Source organism: Macrobrachium nipponense, chromosome 33 (assembly GCF_015104395.2).
Source record: "Macrobrachium nipponense isolate FS-2020 chromosome 33, ASM1510439v2, whole genome shotgun sequence".
Classification (NCBI taxonomy): Eukaryota; Metazoa; Arthropoda; class Malacostraca; order Decapoda; family Palaemonidae; genus Macrobrachium; species Macrobrachium nipponense.
Genome location: NC_087219.1, coordinates 40,875,858 through 40,895,771, shown reverse-complemented (window position 1 = coordinate 40,895,771; position 19,914 = coordinate 40,875,858). Strand labels below are relative to the sequence as shown.

At 38.3% G+C, this 19,914-nt stretch overlaps 2 protein-coding genes across 2 annotated transcripts; both read right to left on the bottom strand.

The window, feature by feature from the left end:
* Positions 1 to 885: 885 nt before the first annotated feature.
* On the bottom strand, positions 886 to 19,696 carry LOC135203109 (dihydroorotate dehydrogenase (quinone), mitochondrial-like). The gene is made up of 3 exons (XM_064232739.1): positions 19,518 to 19,696; positions 3,506 to 3,715; positions 886 to 2,162 (listed from the first exon to the last, which is right to left on the bottom strand). The coding sequence occupies exons 1-3, from the start codon at positions 19,560 to 19,562 to the stop codon at positions 2,094 to 2,096; spliced, it is 324 nt and encodes a 107-aa protein (XP_064088809.1). The 5' UTR covers positions 19,563 to 19,696; the 3' UTR covers positions 886 to 2,093.
* Positions 2,169 to 3,499, bottom strand: LOC135203108 (uncharacterized). The gene has a single exon (XM_064232738.1). It carries the CDS (start codon positions 3,371 to 3,373, stop codon positions 2,693 to 2,695), a length of 681 nt encoding a protein of 226 aa, XP_064088808.1. The 5' UTR covers positions 3,374 to 3,499; the 3' UTR covers positions 2,169 to 2,692.
* Positions 19,697 to 19,914: the final 218 nt, after the last annotated feature.

Genomic DNA, 19,914 nt, shown 5'->3' with positions numbered 1-19,914 from the left:
CATCTGTCCAAGTCTTCCCCATGGACCTTAACGTGCACCATGTTCGCGGATAAGGGGCCTACGATGCCCACATATTTACCAAGAATACAAACAGACAAGTGTTTTTGCATTCACAACAAAGGATGATGATGTTTGTGGTCCCAAAGGACTAGAATGGAAACAAATCGGGCAATGGTTGTAGAGGGTAGTAGGAAGAGGGTAGGCTGAAGATATTTGGTAATCACAAAGAAGGTTGTGATTGTGTAGCCCCAAAGATCTGGTATGTAAACAACATGATGTATGCATGTAGACTGCAAAGGGTATTAGGAAGAGGGTAGGCCGAGAATAAGGTGGAGGTGTGATGTCAAAGGAAATGTGAAGGACTGGGTACAGACTGATCTGAAACCCACGATGGAAATTCAGAGAAGGAAGACTCGAGCGGGCAACCCTCCATCAGGAGGAAGGGACTGAGGTGTATCATGTACAAAGAAGCCCACTGTACAGCCCCGCCAAGTGCATATACAATCAAGGCAACTGGAGACGTTCAGTCTCTGATGAAAAATCAGGCATCTCATGATATGGAATGTTGCTGGGCTTAGGTTAATGATCACAAGATCTGCCCCGGATATATAGAGTAGCCCCACAAACACTACAAAAAACCAAAATTACCATTCGAGCCACTCAACAGCAATATGCTTGCAGTTTTATTTTTGTGCTTTCAGTAACAGCCAAAAGCTAATCTGTCATTCACACTTAAAAAAAAACTTTTGCTTGTATATACACTATATACTTACATTGTGTACAACCTTTCACTTTTGTATTGAAACTCTTAGATAAGGAGTGTGTATGTGCAATGCTAAATATCATACTTGATGTGAGAAGTGGGTAATGCAATTTAAACACATCTTCTAAAAGAATAAAAACTTTATATCACAAATAGTGGATCCGCATTCACATCAGGTAATTTCACAGATTCGCGCTCATATCAGCTTATTCCAAAGAAGCAAAGCTTAGCTTGCGAGTTCAAGTGAGCTACCTAGGTGGAAAGATCATTCATGTTTACGAATATGAAAACCTGAAGTTAAAAAATCACTTTCAGATAAATAAAAAGTAACTTAACATAACAAGTTTCACGAAAGGAATCGTTGTCTAGTCTAAAATAGTAATACCATCGTCTGAAGCTTCGTATAGCCTTGCTTTCCCCTTGAGCCTGTACTGAATGTTTAGAATTTTGCGTTGGCCTTTTACGTTAAATGGACTGCCCTGGTAAAATTGATTTCTTGACATTCCTGATCCAGGTCATTACAACAGAAATGTTAAAATTGGCAACCTGCACTACTAGATAAATTTCTACATAACATATGAATATACTGGAATGTGGAGTAACTTGAATCAAGAGGGTATAAAGTTACAGTTCGGATAAAGACATCCTAATGTGGGCAAGTCACCGAAAAAAAACATCTGAAATCAGCAACTGATACTCATCTGTCCATACCTGAATTTAACCTCTGATGAACAACTCTTCTCATAAAAAAATGTGAAATTTGGCAATAATGTGAAGGTCTCAAAATAACATTTACATTGCGATTCAACAAAGCAGAAGTAGGAGTGAAGTTTCCGTATAGTATATGTAATATAAATAAATGAAGCTCACCGCTTTACATTATAGAATGCAGAATCTAACATCGACTGTCCTGTAGTTGTAACAGGCTAGGTGTAACAGGCTAGGCTTGTCAGTTCGCTTACAAAATGCCAGTGGTTAGTACTGTTGCTCTAATTTAGAGCACTTCCTGATGACTAGATACTTACGGGGTTAGTAGTATCCTAATCCAGAATCTTTACTACACTAAATATGGCACTTCCAAATCTGCCCATAAACAGAGTACATATATTCAAACTAGCCTAGGTATGTACTGTATATGTTCTCGGGAGGCACAGTATCCAAGTTATCTAAAGGCTTGTTGTGGGTCTGGGTTTTCTATTGAGAAAAAGGACTTCAGTAGACTGGTATTATGTTTGCTCCATGGCCCCAAAGGCCTCCCCAGGCTATGAGAGAAGCAGCAACTTCGCATTGAAGGCTTTGGTCGGAAATGGGGATTTCGCGACAAAATTTGCTACGTCAGGGCTTCTCCCACAATGGGTGCAGAGCACGTACAGGCAGAAGATGATGATGATGGTGGAGTCTGTTGAAAACCAAAAGAAAAGAAAAGAAAGAATGTGAAATCAAACGAATTAGAAACCATATGAAATAAAAAAAAAATAAATGGTTTATATAACTCAGTTTAAAGATTCAAATCATATTTTAAACAAATAAACTTTTAAAACAAAATAAAACGAAAGAAGAGTAACCAGTAAGATAGTAACCATGCATTATCAGCTAAGCGTTTGTCATGCAAGGCAGTAGATAGAGTTGGTTGTGGAATCCATTGCCTTTTACTATAAATCTTAGTGATGCCATGCAGTAGTGCTTACGACAGCTCTCTAATTAATGAGTCCTCTTTTTATCATTATAAGCGTATCAGTCAGAAGCCACGTGGCATTTTCAAAGTTATCAATAAACAGTATCCATTTGCATTGCGAAAAGTTCCCCCAATGAATAGAGTTTGCTTGATTTCTGTGAAAAATGAACCTACAGTTCAGTGAGACGTAGTAAGATATGTTTCATCTGCATAGCGATTTAGATGATTTACAAAATAGAACTTTTCGTCCTGAGCTAAACAGAAGCAATGGGACCTGTGATGTTACACTGTTCGGCTACGGTTGGCACAGTGACTGTTCCATTTCCATTTCCATTTCTTCCACATCTGCTGCATCCCCCCTCGGCGTTGTTGATAATGTGAACGATATCTGTTCTGCTGCCATCGTCGTACTTACAGCTAACTATACATTCTTCGATGTGACAGTTGCACTCTGTGTCAACTTTGTTGTCTACCAAGTCTATTTCCTCTACGCGGTCCTGGTCATAGGCAGGGTTTGTGCCGTCAACCACAGTAGCCAGGGACATCTTGCTACTCCTTAAGGGTGAAGCGATGTTCACCCTCATACTCAGAGAAGGGGAATCGGGAGTGACGCAATTTCTTTCACTCTTGGGAGACTCACAGGCTCTCAAGTCATTTCTGTAGTGGTTCATTTCGTTCAAGTATGATTTCCTGATGATCCCACCGGCTCTGGTCTCCCCACTGGGGAACTTAACGTTGTTGTTTTGACAGGAGCTGCAGTTGTTGCAGGACTTGGAGTGGCATCCCACGGAATTGTCATTCCCATTGGTAGCGTCCTCAATGCAGATCCCGGGACAGGAGTCGTCAGGCTCGAACTCGGAGTCGTAAACTCTGGTTATGCAGTTCAGGTTGGAGCTGAAACCGAGCTCCTCTGGGGTTTTGTACGGAGGACTCATCAGCTCTTCGCTGGCACCGTCGAATTCCCGCTCGATCCCATCCAGGCTTTTGTTATCTCTGTCACTGTCTTGCTCGCTCAGGGACTCGCTATCGACATCGATCTTACTGGACGACTGCGGTTGAGTACTCACCAGTAGTCTGGATTCCTCCAGCTTGGAGACGGGGACGAGGTTGTACTTGGCCGCTTTCTTGGCCATGACGTGGGCCGTCTCGGGCTCCATCTTCTTGAAGAGGGGCATGACCCAGTCGTCGTAGAACTTCTCGTTCTTGAAGTACATGTTGATCCCGCAGAAGCACAGGCCACCGCCCATGCCGACTCTCACGGCATCGGCGATCTTTTTCTGCAATGGGAGAAGAGTCTGTCAGTTGGGGGTTAAGTTACAGAGGCGTATGCGGGCATAAAATGAATCTTCTCTAAGATGAAGAAATACATGAGACAATTAGCTTCATAGACGTAAACGAAAGGGAAATTAATAGGTTGTTAAAAACAGGATGGTAAAGAGACCTTGCTAACGAGGAGAATAAATTAAGGACATTTGTCAACAGTAAGGGAAATAAGAGACTTCTGTCACAAATATGTAGCAGTGATTAATTCCAACAAACTACGAATAGAAGAAAGCATCTTTCACCAGGTATAGAGAAAAATCATATATAACATCTATGAACAGGTGGAACATGACAGAGACATCTGACTTCTGCACCAGTGAATGAAATGAAGCTGTGGACATTTGCCAACAGGTGGGAGATGAAAAAGACACCTGTCAAGAGGGAGAACCTAAAGTAATGGACATTAAATTTTATCAACAGGAGCTATGCATAATATAAAATCTGATTCCTGTCTGCTTACTTACGATTATAAGTATGTGCGTATGCATATAGAATAGTAATATGTACACAGATGCATATGTGCGTGTGTGTGTGTGTAAACACACATCCGCTAACACAATACCTCTCATCCGCATTAGTCGCAGCGAACAGAAAAATAAGCCTGTAGGGCGAGCGAGCGGCCGAGACCTTTTTTTCGGGCTGGGAGGTCAATCCCCCCTGGACTACGCCGAAAAAGAGGTCAAGATGATGATAGAGATTTTCTCGTCGTTTGCAACATTTTATTCGAGTGAGTTTTCGCCCATTAACCTGTGCTCTATTTACAGAGCTTTACGCGTTTGTTTCATTTTCCAAGAGTCATTTATTAATGTACTAGTTTTAATCTCTCTCTCTCTCTGTAAATGTATGTATGTATGTGTGTGTGTATATATATATATATATATATATTATATATATATATATATATGATTTATTTATCTGTTCATTTTATGACTTCATTTGGGCCATTTTTGTTTAGCATATGGACACTATTCTTTAATAAATAATAATAATAATAATAATACACTCCTTAAGCAAGCACCGCTCTGCCTAGGACACCTAAAAATATGCCGACCTTCATCTACAAGCACGCAAAACGCTTTCGTTTACACGGTAACCAGTAGGCCGGTGAGTGTTTGGAGGTTCGGGTGATAGTAGGAGGAGGGGGGGGGAGGTGGTGGAGTTAAGGGGAAAGAGAGAGGAGGGGGAGGTAAGAGAGAAGGCAGCAGGAAGGAAGGCACGTTTTAGCGAGCGATTGCACACAATTATACTGTTGGGGCAGCAGCAGGCAGCAGCAGCAGCAGCAGCAGTCGGCTGTCTGCATCATGTATTGATTGTCACTCCTGTTGGTGGTGTAGCTGCTGGTGCCGCTGCTGCCCTTGCCGCTTCGGCCTCTGGTTCTGCTGCTACTAGGGCAAGAGGAGCCGATGGCCAAGGGCCTCCACGACACTGTTGTGTGGCGGGGGTTGGGGGGGAGGAACAGAAGGGAACTTGGGTTTGGAGGGGAGTTCCCAAAGTGAGGAATGCCTCTTGGAGGTGTTATAGTAGTAGGGCGCTCTTCTACGGGGTACTTGCTGAGGTAGGGGCTGTTATGGGGGGGAGGGGGATTGTCTTGGTGGAGGAGGAGGCAGGTCGGGAGTGCCTCCTGCTGCTGCTCTAGTGCCACAGTGGAAGGGGGAGGGAGAGAGAGGAGGGGATAAAGGATACTCCTCCATACAGCATGTTGCTGCCGGGTGGCGGAGGTGAGGTGAGGTGGGGTGAGGTGGGGGGGGGGGGGGGGGAGGGGGGGGGGGCTAAGGACGCTTTGGAAGGAGTGGGGAAGGGTGCCTCGGAAAGTGCCATCCTATAGTGTGAGAAGTTGGGGGGGAGGGGGGAGGGGCGGTGCTCCCCAGTGCCACAGTGTACTGTAGGGTTTCCTAAACGTCCCTTTTACCTCTCTCTCTCTCTCTCGTCTCTCCAGTCTCTCTCTCTCTCTCTCTCTCTCTCAGCTGCTTTTGTTTTGTTTTGCATCTTTCATTGTTAGGTTCCAGATTTTTTTTTACTGTATTTGTGCTGGTTTGTATATACTTCCTACCAGTATATCATTATATATATACATACATATATGATATATATTATACTATTAATATATATCTATATATATATTATATATATAGACATCCACACAATATAAAATGCAAAGTATTTTAGTCATCTCTTTGTTTCTTGTAATATTAATAACTCTTATTTATAGTTAATAATTAATATTAGTCCTTTACATTTCGCCCTCTATTCTATCAATAAACTCAATATATTTTTTATCAATATTTTTCACATCTGTATGTGAACACTTATGCCAGCACATTTTAGGGCATTTATTTGTGTTACGTTTTTATTTTTTTAAGTTTTTTTCCTCGTCCATTTTTGGGTTCTGTACCACAAGTTTACTGAAGGGGTTGCCTAAAAATATTCACGCGCTGTCGAGCACAAAGGTGGGGAGAGAGAGAGAGAGAGAGAGAGAGATTGTTAAAACTGTAGAGCTACTGAGATAGAGAGGGAGACAGTGTTAAATTCTTTAAAGCCACTGAGAGAAAAAGAGAGAATGAGGAGACAGGCCATTTGAAGAGAGAGAGAGAGAGACCTTACCTTAAATTACAGACCTTACATCTTGTTCGGGGTTGCCCCAGGTCCCTCAGTGTGAGGCACCTCTAATGTCTACCAGAGAGTTGCTAGTACATCTTCCCGGTATATTTTGCATCTTCCAATCTTGGATGGTCTGGGATGCAGTTTAGATATTTGTCGAGCTTATTCTTAAACACATCTACGCTCACTCCTGATATATTCTCAGATGAGCTGGCAACGCATTGAATAGACGCTGCATTATCGATGTCTGGTGCGTAGTGGATTAATGTCCCTGTTTGTGCTTTCCTTATTTTTCCTGGTATATTTTTGGGCACTATTAATCTACCTCTGCTTGCTCTTTCTGATATTTTTAGTTCCATGATATTTTCTGCTATTCCTTCTATCTGTTTCCATGCCTGAATTATCATGTAGCGTTCTATTCTCCTTTCCAGACTATATAATTTTAAAGAATTGTAGTCTTTCCCAGTAGTCTAGGTCCTTAACTTCTTCTATTCTAGCTGTAAAGGACCTTTGTACACTCTCTATTTTGTGCAATATCCTTTTGATAGTGTGGGTACCATATCATATTGCAATATTCAAGTGGACTACGAACATATGTTTTTATGAAGCAGAATCATGTGTTCAGATTTTCTTTGTTTTGAAGTGCCGTAACAACATTTCCCATTTTTGCTTTACATTTTGCCAACAGAGTTGCTATTTGATCATTGCATAACATGTTCCTATTCATCATCACACCAAGGTCTTTAACTGCTTCCTTATTTGTGATGGTCTCATTATTAGGTCCCTTATATGCATATAGCTTTCTTTCTCTGTCGCCATAATTTATTGATTCAAATTTATCAGAGTTAAATACCATCCTATTTACCTCTGCCCAATCATATACTTTGTTAAGGTCTCTTTGTAGAGCGTTCCTATCTTCATCACAAGTAATTTCTCTACTTATTCTTGTGTCATCTGCGAAACTACTCACTACCGAATCCTTAACATTATTGTCTATGTCTTCAATCATAATAACAAACAGTATTGCAGCTAACACCGTACCTTGCGGCACACCGGATATTACCTTGGCTTCATCCGATTTCTCGTCGTTTGCAATAACTATCTGTTTTCTGTTGTGTAAAAATTCTTTTAACCATCTTCCTACTTTATCCACGATATTGTGTTTTCTAATTTTCTTCGCTAATATATTATGGTCTACTTTATCAAAAGCTTTTGCAAAGTCTAAATAAACCACATCTGTTTCATTTCCGCTTTTCATATTTTTGAATATGTTTTCACGGTGGACTAACAGTTGGGTTTGTGTCATTTTTTGACTTTTTCCGGGTACGAAACCATGTTGTCCTTATTAAACAAATTATTTTTTATTAAATGTTTCATAATATTTTTCTTCATTACCCTTTCATACACTTTCATTATATGTGATGTTAGACTCACAGGCCTATAATTACTTGCCTCTAGTCTTGATCCACTTTTGAAAGTAGGGGTAATATACGCTAATTTGTGCTCATCATATATCTTGCCTGTATCTACACTTTGTCTTAATAATATTGCAAGTGGCTTTGCGATAGAATGAACTACTTTCTTTAACAAAATAGCAGGAATTCCATCCAGGCCCTGCAGCAGCTCCATTTTTAATTTCATTAATAGCCTGCACAATATCAGCTTCATTAATATCTATGTCAGCTAAATATTCACTATTTTCATCCTCCCTTACTTCTATATCATTATCTTCATTATCTATTCTAGGGGTGAATTCTCTCTTATATCGTTCTGCCAGTATGTTGCAAATTTCCTTTTTTTCATTCGTTAATCTCCCTTCAATTCTCAGAGGGCCTATTTCTATTCTTCTTTATTCATCTTCTTCGCATATGAGTATAATAGTTGGGGTTTTGCTTGATATTTAATAGGGTTTTTTGCTTCCAAGTCCCGTTTTTCATTTTCTTTTGATTGTATAATCTTTTTTTCTGCATTTTCTATCTTACTTTTTAGTTCTATAACTTTCCATGCATTTTTTTTCTTTTGCAAGACCTTTTTTCCACTTTCTGATTTTCTGGAACAAGATTCTTCTGTCTCTTGGTATGCATGAATGATGTTTACTTTTCTTCTTCGGTATATATTTTTCCACTATTATCTCCAATATTTTATATAATATCTCCGTATTTACCCTTATGTCATCACTTACGAAATGTTATCCCAATCTTTGTTTAATTCTTCATTAATTTCTGACCATTTTATATTTTTTACTGTAGAAGTTGTATTTTCCATATCCTTCCCACTTTTCATTTCTTGCTTATCTCTATTTTCACTTGCTTTGGAATGAACTGTTAATTCTATGACATTATGGTCTGAAATACTCGCATTATAAACTATTATTTCTTTAACATAATTCATCTCGTTCACAAATACTAGGTCTAAAGTATTTTCCTTTCTTGTTGGCAGGTGATTTATTTGTGAATGTTGTATTCTAGTAGCATATCTAATAGCTTTTCAAATTGCCTCTTATCTTCTGCCACTACTATTACTCTCTTTTTTATATGTATAAGTACAACCACAATCTCCTATTCGTTCTTTCCATTCTACGAAAGGAAAGTTGAAGTCACCAGATAGGAGAATAGTCCAGTCCTTGTGATTTCTACATATATCATCCAATTTTTCAATTATTAAGTCAAACTCTTTAGTATTAGGAGGTCTATATATTACTATGTTCATCAATTTTTCAGATTCAAATTCTACCGCTATTAGTTCACATTCTGAGTTACTATATTTCTCATATATTTTTTAACCTTGTTTTTTGTCTCCCATATATTTGCGGTTCCCCCTTGATTCCTATTTTTTCTATCTGATCTATAAGTTTGGAACCCTTTTATTTGATCATCATTCCCAGTCTCTTGGGAATACCAGGGTTTCACTGATATTCATTATATCTATTTTCTTTTCATTTTGGGGTTAGTTCTTCTAAGTACTCTATTTTTCTTTTTGAGTTACTCGTAACTAAACCCTGCGCATTCATCACTATGATGGTTTGCGTGTTTTCTCCTTCTATTTAATACTGATAGTAATAAGGATTTTCCCATGTCTCTTTCCTGTTTCTGGTATGTTCTTTTTTTCATTTCCAGAAATTCTGACATTAAAAAATCCAACTTTTCCATAATATTTGATCTTCCTTCATCATAATTATTCATTTTGTGTCTGAATCTGCAAGAGAAGAGAGAGAGAGAGAGAGAGAGAGAGAGAGAGAGAGCGAGAGAGAGAGGAGAGAGAGAGAGGTTACTAAACAGGAAAACTATCAGAGAGTTATGTACCCCTATTTGTCTTGAAAGTGAATCTCTCTCTCTCTCTGACTGTGGGCCATTTATATGAACTAAGAAGACATGATTATTGTCGAAAGAAATCCTCAGCGACACGAGCCAGGGCAAGACACACCACTATTATAAATGTTCGCCGGTATTTACGTCTCATGGAAGTAATTGCATTATGCAAATTTGCTTGATTATCTTGGAATACCCTATTCCGAAGCGCAGTAGTATTTATTAAAGCAGATAGCGCAGTGCTGTGACTGGGAACACGGTGGTTGACGCTGTGGAAATGTGTGCGTTTGTGTGTGTGTGTGTATTATATATAATATATATATATATATATATATATATATATATATATATATATATATATATATATATATATATATATATATATATGTCTGTCTGTTTCCGTACGTCTATGTTAACGTATATTTTCGTGTATATTAACAAGTGTTAACGTGAGTAAAAATATATATATACACGTGTGTGCATGCATACACAAATGCACTTTGCATCCATGTGTGTGTTTCGTTTCTTTTCCTGCGGTGGTGCCCCCCTCCCCCTCCTCAGTCATAGAGGATAATTGGAATCGATCTCAGGTGTGTCTCTACCACCTGATGGCCGGAGGGTTTCCTCTCATGGCGCGGTTTTGCATTTGTTTGTTTTTTGTCCTTATCTTTATTTGTTTTGTTTTTGTTATTCTTATTATATTTTGTTGCGCTCGTGTTTTATAGCCTTTTTCTTTGGCTGCTGTTGTGTTCCGTTTAATTCGTCTTTGCTATTGAGGAAATATTAGTTTTCAGTTATGTAGGTATTATATTATTATTATTATTATTATTATTATTATTATTATTATTATTATTATTATTATTATTATTGCTTTTTGTTGACATTTTTTGTAAGCAACAGAAGTAACTGTTTCCTTATTATTTGAACACGTTTAGAGATTGACGCACGTGTCCAAAACATTATAAATTAAAGCTTATTATTATTATTATTATTATTATTATTATTATTATTATTATTATTATTATTATTATTATTATTATTATTATTAATTGTCTTTGGTTGAAAATTTTTGTAAGCCAACACAAGTAACTGTTTCCTTACAGTTGAATCTAACAGTAATTCTCAATGTTGATTATCTTGCATAGCTTCTGCATGAGGGAGGTTTGATCGGCCATGAGCTCAGCGTTGGGAATTGAGTCCCAGATGTTTTAATGAAAGTTAATACGTAGACAGCAACGTCTATCACATGTCAGGCTTGGCTGTGAAATCAAGCCTGTAAATAATACAGTAAACGATAAAGAAATATATGAGAGTGCACGTATAATCACTTGATGTATTGAGAGAATGTTGTGATAATTTACCCCCTTTCCCCCAAATAATAGGAAAATATTCTTAATTAATTCTTAATATAATAATAATTTCTTGGCAATAATAATAATAATAATAATAATAATAATAATAATAATAATAATAATAATAATAATAAACCCCACACTATAAATAACACCCAGTCGAATTGGAGGAATGTGATAGACAAAAAAATGATAATAATAATAATGTAAAAACAAAAAGCAAAGTTAAGCATGGAATATGGAAAAATATAATGGAAATACAAATAAATAAAACTAAAGAAATGATAAATGAATGCATTGCAAACTGGTCTGTCTCCCTGTGGCCTTTCTGTTGAAAAATTATAAGAGGTTGTTTCTCTCTCTCTGTGCACCTGATTTCCGAACCACACAACAATCGGCTAATAACCTGATGCCTGATACATAATCACTGCCTCGGTCAATAACACCACACTATAAGGTTACAGGTAACTAACTGTCCGTCAGTCATTCCTTCCTCGCCCTGGGACCCAACACGTGTCTGCTCGGCCGATAGCTTAGGAGAAAGCATGGAGGCAAGCGCTTGAATTACTGAGAGTCGGCAAGGCAAAAACATCGCTTAGTGACGTTCCCCCAGACTCAGACTTTCTCTCGCTCTTCCTCTCTCTCTCTCTCTCTCCCAAAGATTTATAAATACTTACTTTTACAACTATGTAATAATTCACTGTTCAGGAGACCTACAATAATTCTCTCTCTCTCTCTCTCGTCTCTCTCTCTCTCTCTCTCTCTCTCTCGCTGACGGAGGCAGACATTGACTTCCAGACGCCCTTCTTCTTTTGGCTTCCTTCTCCCCCCCACCCCACACCCTTATCCTTTCGGGCGGGGGCGCCCTTCGTTCCAGCTTAGCAACGCCTTCTACGACTTCAGCTATTTATGAGTCAGGGAATATGCCCGTTTGTGTGTGTGTGTGTGTGTGTGTGAGCGCTTTTGTTTGTGTCCTTAGTATGTCTTCCTTTATATAATATTCATGACTGTCCTTTTTTTCCGGGACGAGGATTAAGTATGTATGTATGTTTTCGTGTACTGCAGCCGCTACATGCATGCAAATACACACAGGTGTATGTATGTATGGCTGTGTATGTATATATGTATACATATATTATTATATATATAATATATATATATATATATATATATATAGATATATATATAATATATATATATTAGAGAGAGAGAGAGAGAGAGAGAGAGAGAGAGAGAGAGAGAGATTTTGTGTGTAATCAACGTAGTACATATTATTTTTTATCAAAATATAATCTCGGAATGGATGGTTGTAGGTTCTGCCCCATTTAAATTCATACTATATATATATATATATATATATATATATATATATATATATATATATATATATATATATATATATAATGATATAATTTAAGTGTTCGTATAGATCTGTATGGATGTAATGCTGTTTGTTCTCTTAATTAGGAAGCCTTATACAAAGGGCGATTGACAATATCTCTCTCTCTCTCCCATGAATAGTTTGATACTAAAAATACCAATGAGCATGAAATATTTGTCAATTTCCGTGTCTCCCCCAACACCACCCCCCCCCCCCCCTTCCGTGAAAAATGAAGTAGTCAAATTTATAAATGATTTCATTAATACTTACGGGTAGCTTGATACATCATTACATCCATAATGGTTTCCGTAATCATTCAGCGTATTATTATTATTATTATTTCAGTACCGTGATCAATAGATGAAAGAATAATAACGTTATTATTTGTATGCAAACTTAGTTTGCGAACTAATTACTTTGAAACTTACGACAGACGATTATGACTCTGGTATTATCGGTAAAAGTAGATCCCACCGAGGAAGAAGTATACCCGAGAGGTTGAGGGAAACAGTTGCCAACAAAAGTTGACTCCGTTATTAAATTCTTTATCGCTCCCGATGCGGCAAAATCGTCCTAGTTTTGGAAAACGACAAAATAATGACTTTACTTTTCGTAGATGCTATTATTCGTCGCGTCGGAATCGTCGCAGCTTTATGAAACAACATAAAAGATATATATAGTGAGAGAGAGTCGTATTATTATTATTATTATATTAGTATTATTATTATGAAAAAAGTATTATTATTATTATATTAATACTCCCATATTGTTCCCATAGTTTGTTATAACCTAACTCATTAAGCTTCCCGTAATAGAATACGTATATTATTCCCACATGCCCCCCACATGATAGAATACCCATATGGCACCCAAAGGATAAACAAATTTCCCACAGGTTAGAGTGCCCACACCTCCCACAGGGTAGAATACCCAGGTTAGAATATACACAGCTCCAACAGATTAAAATACCAACCAGGAAGCTCCCACTAAGTAGAATACCCACAGCTCCCTTAGGTTAGAATACCCACAGCTCCCACAGGTTTGGATACCCACAACTCCCACAGGTTTGGATACCCACAGCTCCCACAGGTTAGAATACCCACAAGTCCCACAGGTTTGGATACCCACAACTCCCACAGGTTTGGATACCCACAGCTCCCACAGGTTAGAATACCCACAAGTCCTACAGGTTTGGATACCCACAACTCCCACAGGTTAGAATACCCACAACTCCCACAGGTTAGAATACCCACAGGTCCTACAGGTTTGGATACCCACAACTCCCACAGCTTAGAATACCCACAGCTCCCTCAGGTTAGAATACCCACAGCTTCCACAGGTTTGGATACCCACAACTCCCACAGCTTAGAATACCCACAGCTCCCTCAGGTTAGAATACCCACAGCTTCCACAGGTTTGGATACCCACAACTCCCACAGGTTAGAATACCCACAGGTCCCACAGGTTGTGATACCCACAACTCCCACAGCTTAGAATACCAACAGCTCTGGATACCCACAACTCCCACAGGATAGAATACCCACAGGTTTGGATACCCACAACTCCCACAGGTTTGGATACCCACAACTCCCACAGGTTAGAATACCCACAGGTTTGGATACCCACAACTCCCACAGGTTAGTATACCCACAACTCCCACAGGATAGAATACCCACAGCTCCCACAGGTTACAATACCAACCAGGAACCTCGCATGGATTAAAACACCCATCTATGAAAAAGAAAAAGAAACGAAATTAATTCAAGGGTAAAATGAAGTCTCCCCTGACCCACCTTCGGCAAATTGAGGAGAATACATTACCGGTCATCGGGGCGATTGGATTTCGCACCGGAGGGAGAAAAAGCGGAGGGACAAATGAGGGAGATAAAGAAAACGAAGAGGAATTGGACTTTTAAAAGTGCTGTAAAAGGAAACGACGCTTCTTGAGAGATGGCTCCTGTAAACACACCGGCAATTAGGTTCTTTTCCGACAAAGTTCTCCGAAACTTAGTTTTCATGGAGTTGGGTTTTTTTTTTTTCCGGCAGGGCGTTGGGGCTAATTTTAGCTGGGGATTCTCTCTCTCTCTCTCTCTCTCTCTCTCTCTCTCTCTAAGTGATATTTCCTTCTCAAAACACCACAACCCCAAACCTAAGTCTCTTCACTCTGAAACAAAAGCATATCTCTCTCTCTCTCTATTTCCTAGTGATATTTCTTTCTCAAAACCATAACCCCAAACCTAAGTCTCTTCACTCTTAATTAACCTTTGTAAGTCTTCAAAGACTGAAACAAAAGCATATCAGCATATCTCTCTCTCTCTCTCTCACACACACACACACATTTTAGACTTGGAAACGTATAACGTGAATAGTACAGGTTACACTTTCTCACTCTTCCACACACGCTAAGACCTTAAAATGTGTAACGTGATTCTCTCTCTCTCTCTCTCTCTCTCTCAGAATGCATTTCTTCTTAGCTAGTAAATATTTTGTCGGTTCCGTAAGCAGTAATAACAGACATTTTCTTATTGGTACATGCAAATGACAAAGCATTAATCATTTTGATAATTGGTTGACAGACAGCCGCCGTGTACAATAATATTTCTCGTAGCCACCCCCCCCTCCCACCCCCCATCTCTCTCTCTCTCTCCAGAATGTCTATCTTCTTAGCCCAATAGGATGTTTATTTCCTACTATACTATTATTAGGTATTAATAATATAATAATATTATTATTATTATTATTATTATTATTATTATTATTATTATTATTACAATAAGTGGCTTGACAGGGCAATGTCATTGCCCCTTCAGGATCATTATTATTATATCATTATTATTAATTAAAATAAGTGATTTGACTGAGCAGTGTCACTGCTTGTTCAAGATTATGACTATCTAGCGGATGCTCTTGAAGGTCGTTGCGAGGGGGGGTGGGGGTAGGGGCGGTTCTCGGCATCACACCAGCCAAGGTCAAAGGGATGCCAACGTCAGCAACAGCCAATGAGAGGACGCGAACGGCCGTTAAGACGACCAATGACCTTCGAGGGCTGTTACCAACCAATCATAATTCAAAACGGCTGTAGTATCGTAAAATCACACTCATTTTAATGAATGGTGATGCTATTATTATTATTTTTGTGGTTAATTTAAATTCGTTTGCTTAAAGGTATTAAGGTCGTGATGGCCAACAGCAAGCATCTAAAAAAAGTGATAATAATAATAATAACAATAATAATAATAATATTATTATTATTATTATTATATTTATTATTATTATTATAATTATTCCCAAGTTCGATTACAGCCAGGGAAGTGATTTAGCCTCGTTTCCTAAAATTTTCTGGTTGTTTGTTGACCCAAGCATCGTAATATGTACATGGTAATGAGTCAAGTGTGGTGAGTTCAAACCAGGATAGATAAGATCGTAGGACTAACAATCTCATCCCAATATACATACAAAAAACTAAAGGCACTCCTTCAATGGTATTATTATAATAATAATAATAATAATAATAATAATAATAATAATAATAATAATAATAATAATGCCACCCGTTGCGCAGTGACGTCTTATTGACCTTGTGTGAATCACAAAGGACTCCAGGTGTAGAGGAGAGAGAGAGAGAGAGAGAGAGAGAGAGAGAGAGAGAGAGAGAGAGAGAGAGAGAGAGAGAGCAATAAAATAAACGGGCCTGGCAGCGTTCCTTCGAGTTTCATGACGTCATAGGTGCAACTTTCTGGATTCTTAAAATAAAGTCTGCGTTTACATAACATCGATGTGAGAGAGAGAGAGAGAGAGAGAGAGAGAGAGAGAGAGAGAGAGATGGATGTGGAATACTAAACTGCACGATTCATGGATCTAGGGAAAATTTAGTCCCTGTGAAACCATACACAAGTGGGTCAGCTTAGATAAAACTGGAATCCAGAGAGAGAGAGAGAGAGAGAGAGAGAGAGAGAGAGAATGTGTATGTGGAATACTAAACTCGTATGATTTATGGATGACCTGGGGAAAATCACTACCTGGAAAAACTCACAAAGGGAATCAGGTTACAGAAATCTCAGACAATAGAGAGAGAGAGAGAGAGAGATTTACAGATTTACAGATTAAAATTAAAACGTCATCAACATTATTGGCAAAAAGAACGCACTTGTACCTGCAAAGAGATTCAGAGTACCATAACATGAACTGGACTGTCCCGTAAATTTTCATTCATTATAAATGGAAAAGCAGGGCAAAAAATAGAGCGTGTTGTGCGTGTGTGTGTGTGTGTGTGTTTGTGAGTAAAAGGGTATATAACTAAAAGAAAAAAAAAAGCCAAAACTAAATGCATTAACCTCTTGAATCGTGGCCAACTATGCAAAGAAACTTCTATCCTCACGAATTTTTAGAAACATATTCGTGGTAATTACAAGATTTACATATTTTGTCGATTTACACGTGTAAATTATCATACGTTTATTCGTTCAGATCTGTTGACAGGTAGTTTAAAGCAATATTTGCCTATTATTCGCAGTGAACGAACTTTACATTTATTTGGAACACACTGGAGGCCGTATATTCGCCAACAATATGATAAGGGGGTAAAATAACGAAAAAAAAAAAAATGGTAGGACAGGCCCTCTTATCCCAGACATATTTCATTTATATGTCGAGTCATTAATATTGACTTTATCCTGTTCAGGTGTAAATATGAACGATGAGCTATTCATGTCATAATTGATATTACAAGATAGTGCAGACATTTCCTTGCCTTCAGATATGTGTGTGTGTGTGTGTGTGTGTGTAAGAGAGAGAGAGAGAAATACAGATAGATGAGAAAATGGTTCAAGGATAAGTTACTGGAAGAAAGAGAGGGAAACGGTTAAAAATTGAGGTATATAAAGAGAGAGAGAGAGAGAGAGAGAGAGAGAGAGAGAGAGAGAGAGACCTACGCGTTGTGGTGGGACTGCGGGTTTTATAAGGCCGGAGTGAATTCGTTATACCTTCGATCCGTCTGCATTGTATCTTGCTTGCCTGCTTGCTTGCTGTATGCTCTTGTGGCCGATGTTGTCAGTGATACCACTGCACGTAGAGAGAGAGAGAGAGAGAGAGAGAGAGAGAGAGATTCGAGTGCGTGTTTGTCTGTGGTCTGGCAACACGAGAGGGAAGGGGGGGCTGTTTACTTCAGAACAGATACGCAACGCTTTTCTTGTTGTAACTAAAACAATATAGACTCAATTTGATATGGAAATTTAGCATTACGAAGTTAACGTGCAATAATAACAGTAAAAAAACATAATTATTTAATCTAGCATTTAATAATGATGATAATAATAATAATCTTCGTAATTGTCTTCAACTTTGTCCATTTCTACATGGGGTCATAATTCCTCTGCCCAATGCATCCTGACCTTCCAAAGTTCTTATATAATAATAATAATAATAATAGTAATAATAATAATAATAGAAAGCCAATGCTATCACGTGTATCCACATACATAATATAAACACTGCGTTGTCTCGCCCACGTGTGTACGTACGTGTTCTTGAAAAAAAAAAAAAAAAAAAAAAAAAAAAAACAAAAAAAAAAAAAAAAAAAAAAAAAATCAGGAATCTTCACCTCACCGTCCGTATCATTGAAGAAGATGACTTGGCATTCGTTCTGGAGCATATATAGACCATTAAAGGATTGATTTGAGGTGAAATTTGCTCTGTCGGGGGCAAGAAGGGTTTGACACGGGAGTCAATATTCCCGCAGCTGGTTCAAACTGGATATGAGAGAATTTCCGCTCTTTCGTTTCTTGAGGAGGTTTTACGTTATGTGTATGTATGTATATATAAATTAATATATATATGATATATAATATATATATATATATAATATATATATATATATATATATATATATGTGTGTGTGTGTGTGTGTGTACATACATACATACATATATAAATATGTTGTGACCTATTATATGTGTGCACTTTAAACTATATTCTATATAAAAAAAAAATTACGATTTCATTACACTTTCAATGTTTACACGTTACGTTCCCAAAAATCTATTCGAAATTTTTGGTCGAAGAATGAAAGAATTTCAGTCCGTCGCAAAAACGTGTTTTGATGCCAAAGCAATTAAGATTGACAGTAATTAAACCTGGGCCACCGCCCAGCTGTGTGTGAGAGAGAGAGAGAGAGAGAGAGAGAGAGAGAGAGAGAGAGAGAGAGAGAGAGACATAACTCAAAAATTTAGAATCTATCCATGTTTTAGTGTGTGTATATGTAAGTATATATATATATATATATATATATATATATATATATATATATATATATATATATATTATAAAGTATTTTCCATGTTTCTACATCACTTTCACATTCACCTCTGTAAATTTGTAATTTTCAAAAATCGTATAGCCTTTGCAAACAATCCTTTATAAAATCATTAATAAATAAACCCCGGTATTCCGCACCGCACAGGGAACAAGCATCAAAATTATGCTTTGTTTCCAAAACCCTCTTGTACTCTCAGACTAGCCTTCTGCAGACCGGGGAAAGGCTGGAACGTGTACCTCGGGCTATCGATTCCTTAAGGTAGACAGACAGCGTAGCCCATTTTCTCCGTTTTGCCAAATATGTATCAAAATCATCTCGCCTTCGTCGGGAAATATTCCCCGGCTGACGGAAACCTCATCGTGTCTACTTGAATATTTAATGGTCTTTATGAGTTATTTTTCAGTTATTATCAAATATTGATTGACTTTTGTTTACGCATCGTCAAACGTTTCCTGTAAAAGGCGTTTTTAATTAAATGGGCAAATTTCTTTCGTTTTCAGCCGTCTATGTTTTATTTTTCTAACTCACTATCACATCCAATATCGATTTTCCTTTCATTTCGTTAGATTGGGTGGGTATACCAGCATCTCTGTCTGTCTGTCTGTCTGCACAGCACAAGCAGACATCTTCGAAGAGGTGAATAAACCTTGGTACAGCAGCACAGCTTGAAAACAAAAGCACTTCCATCGATCACTTTTTCCGTCGTCTCGATAAAAATACAAGACGTCTGAAATAATATTCTTCGCGTAACTCAACTCTTCCTTTGTTGCACACCATCTCTATCTAGCCCGAGTGCTCCCTTACCTTAAAGACCTGATTATAGACCACGTTTGTAGCAGCTGTAGCCATCGGTGCGGGAGGTTATGTCTCAGGGAGTGAACTCGAACGTGCGATTTACTCAGGAGTGTCGTGGACGAGCTCTCGTCGGGACCTTTATATCGCGTGTGCCAGCACCACCAACACCAACTCTGCTCGATCTGGTCGTCTCGAGTTGTTGTTCTGCCGAAACTCACGTACGCACGCGTCTCCCTTCGTTTCCGTTTTCTCTCGCCCGGGGTCGCGGGTTTTAAACGTTGTTGAGTGACGTAATTTCTCGTTAAATTCTCTCTCTCTCTTTGGTTTTGTGAAAGATTCGTGTAGTCATTTCCCTTTACGGTGTAAATGGCTATAAACTGTGTCTAAATCAACAACTTTTGACCGA

Excerpts from the sequence above, each read along its gene's own strand:
- LOC135203108 (XM_064232738.1), bottom strand. The coding sequence starts at position 3,373 with ATGAGTCCTCCGTACAAAACCCCAGAGGAGCTCGGTTTCAGCTCCAAC.
- LOC135203109 (XM_064232739.1), bottom strand. The coding sequence starts at position 19,562 with ATGGCTACAGCTGCTACAAACGTGGTCTATAATCAGGTCTTTAAG. Across the intron at positions 3,716-19,517 it reads TCTATAATCAGGTCTTTAAG|AAAAAGATCGCCGATGCCGT; the intron begins GTAAGGGAGCAC and ends CTCCCATTGCAG. Across the intron at positions 2,163-3,505 it reads TGGAGGAATCCAGACTACTG|ACTCCACCATCATCATCATC; the intron begins GTGAGTACTCAA and ends GGTTTTCAACAG.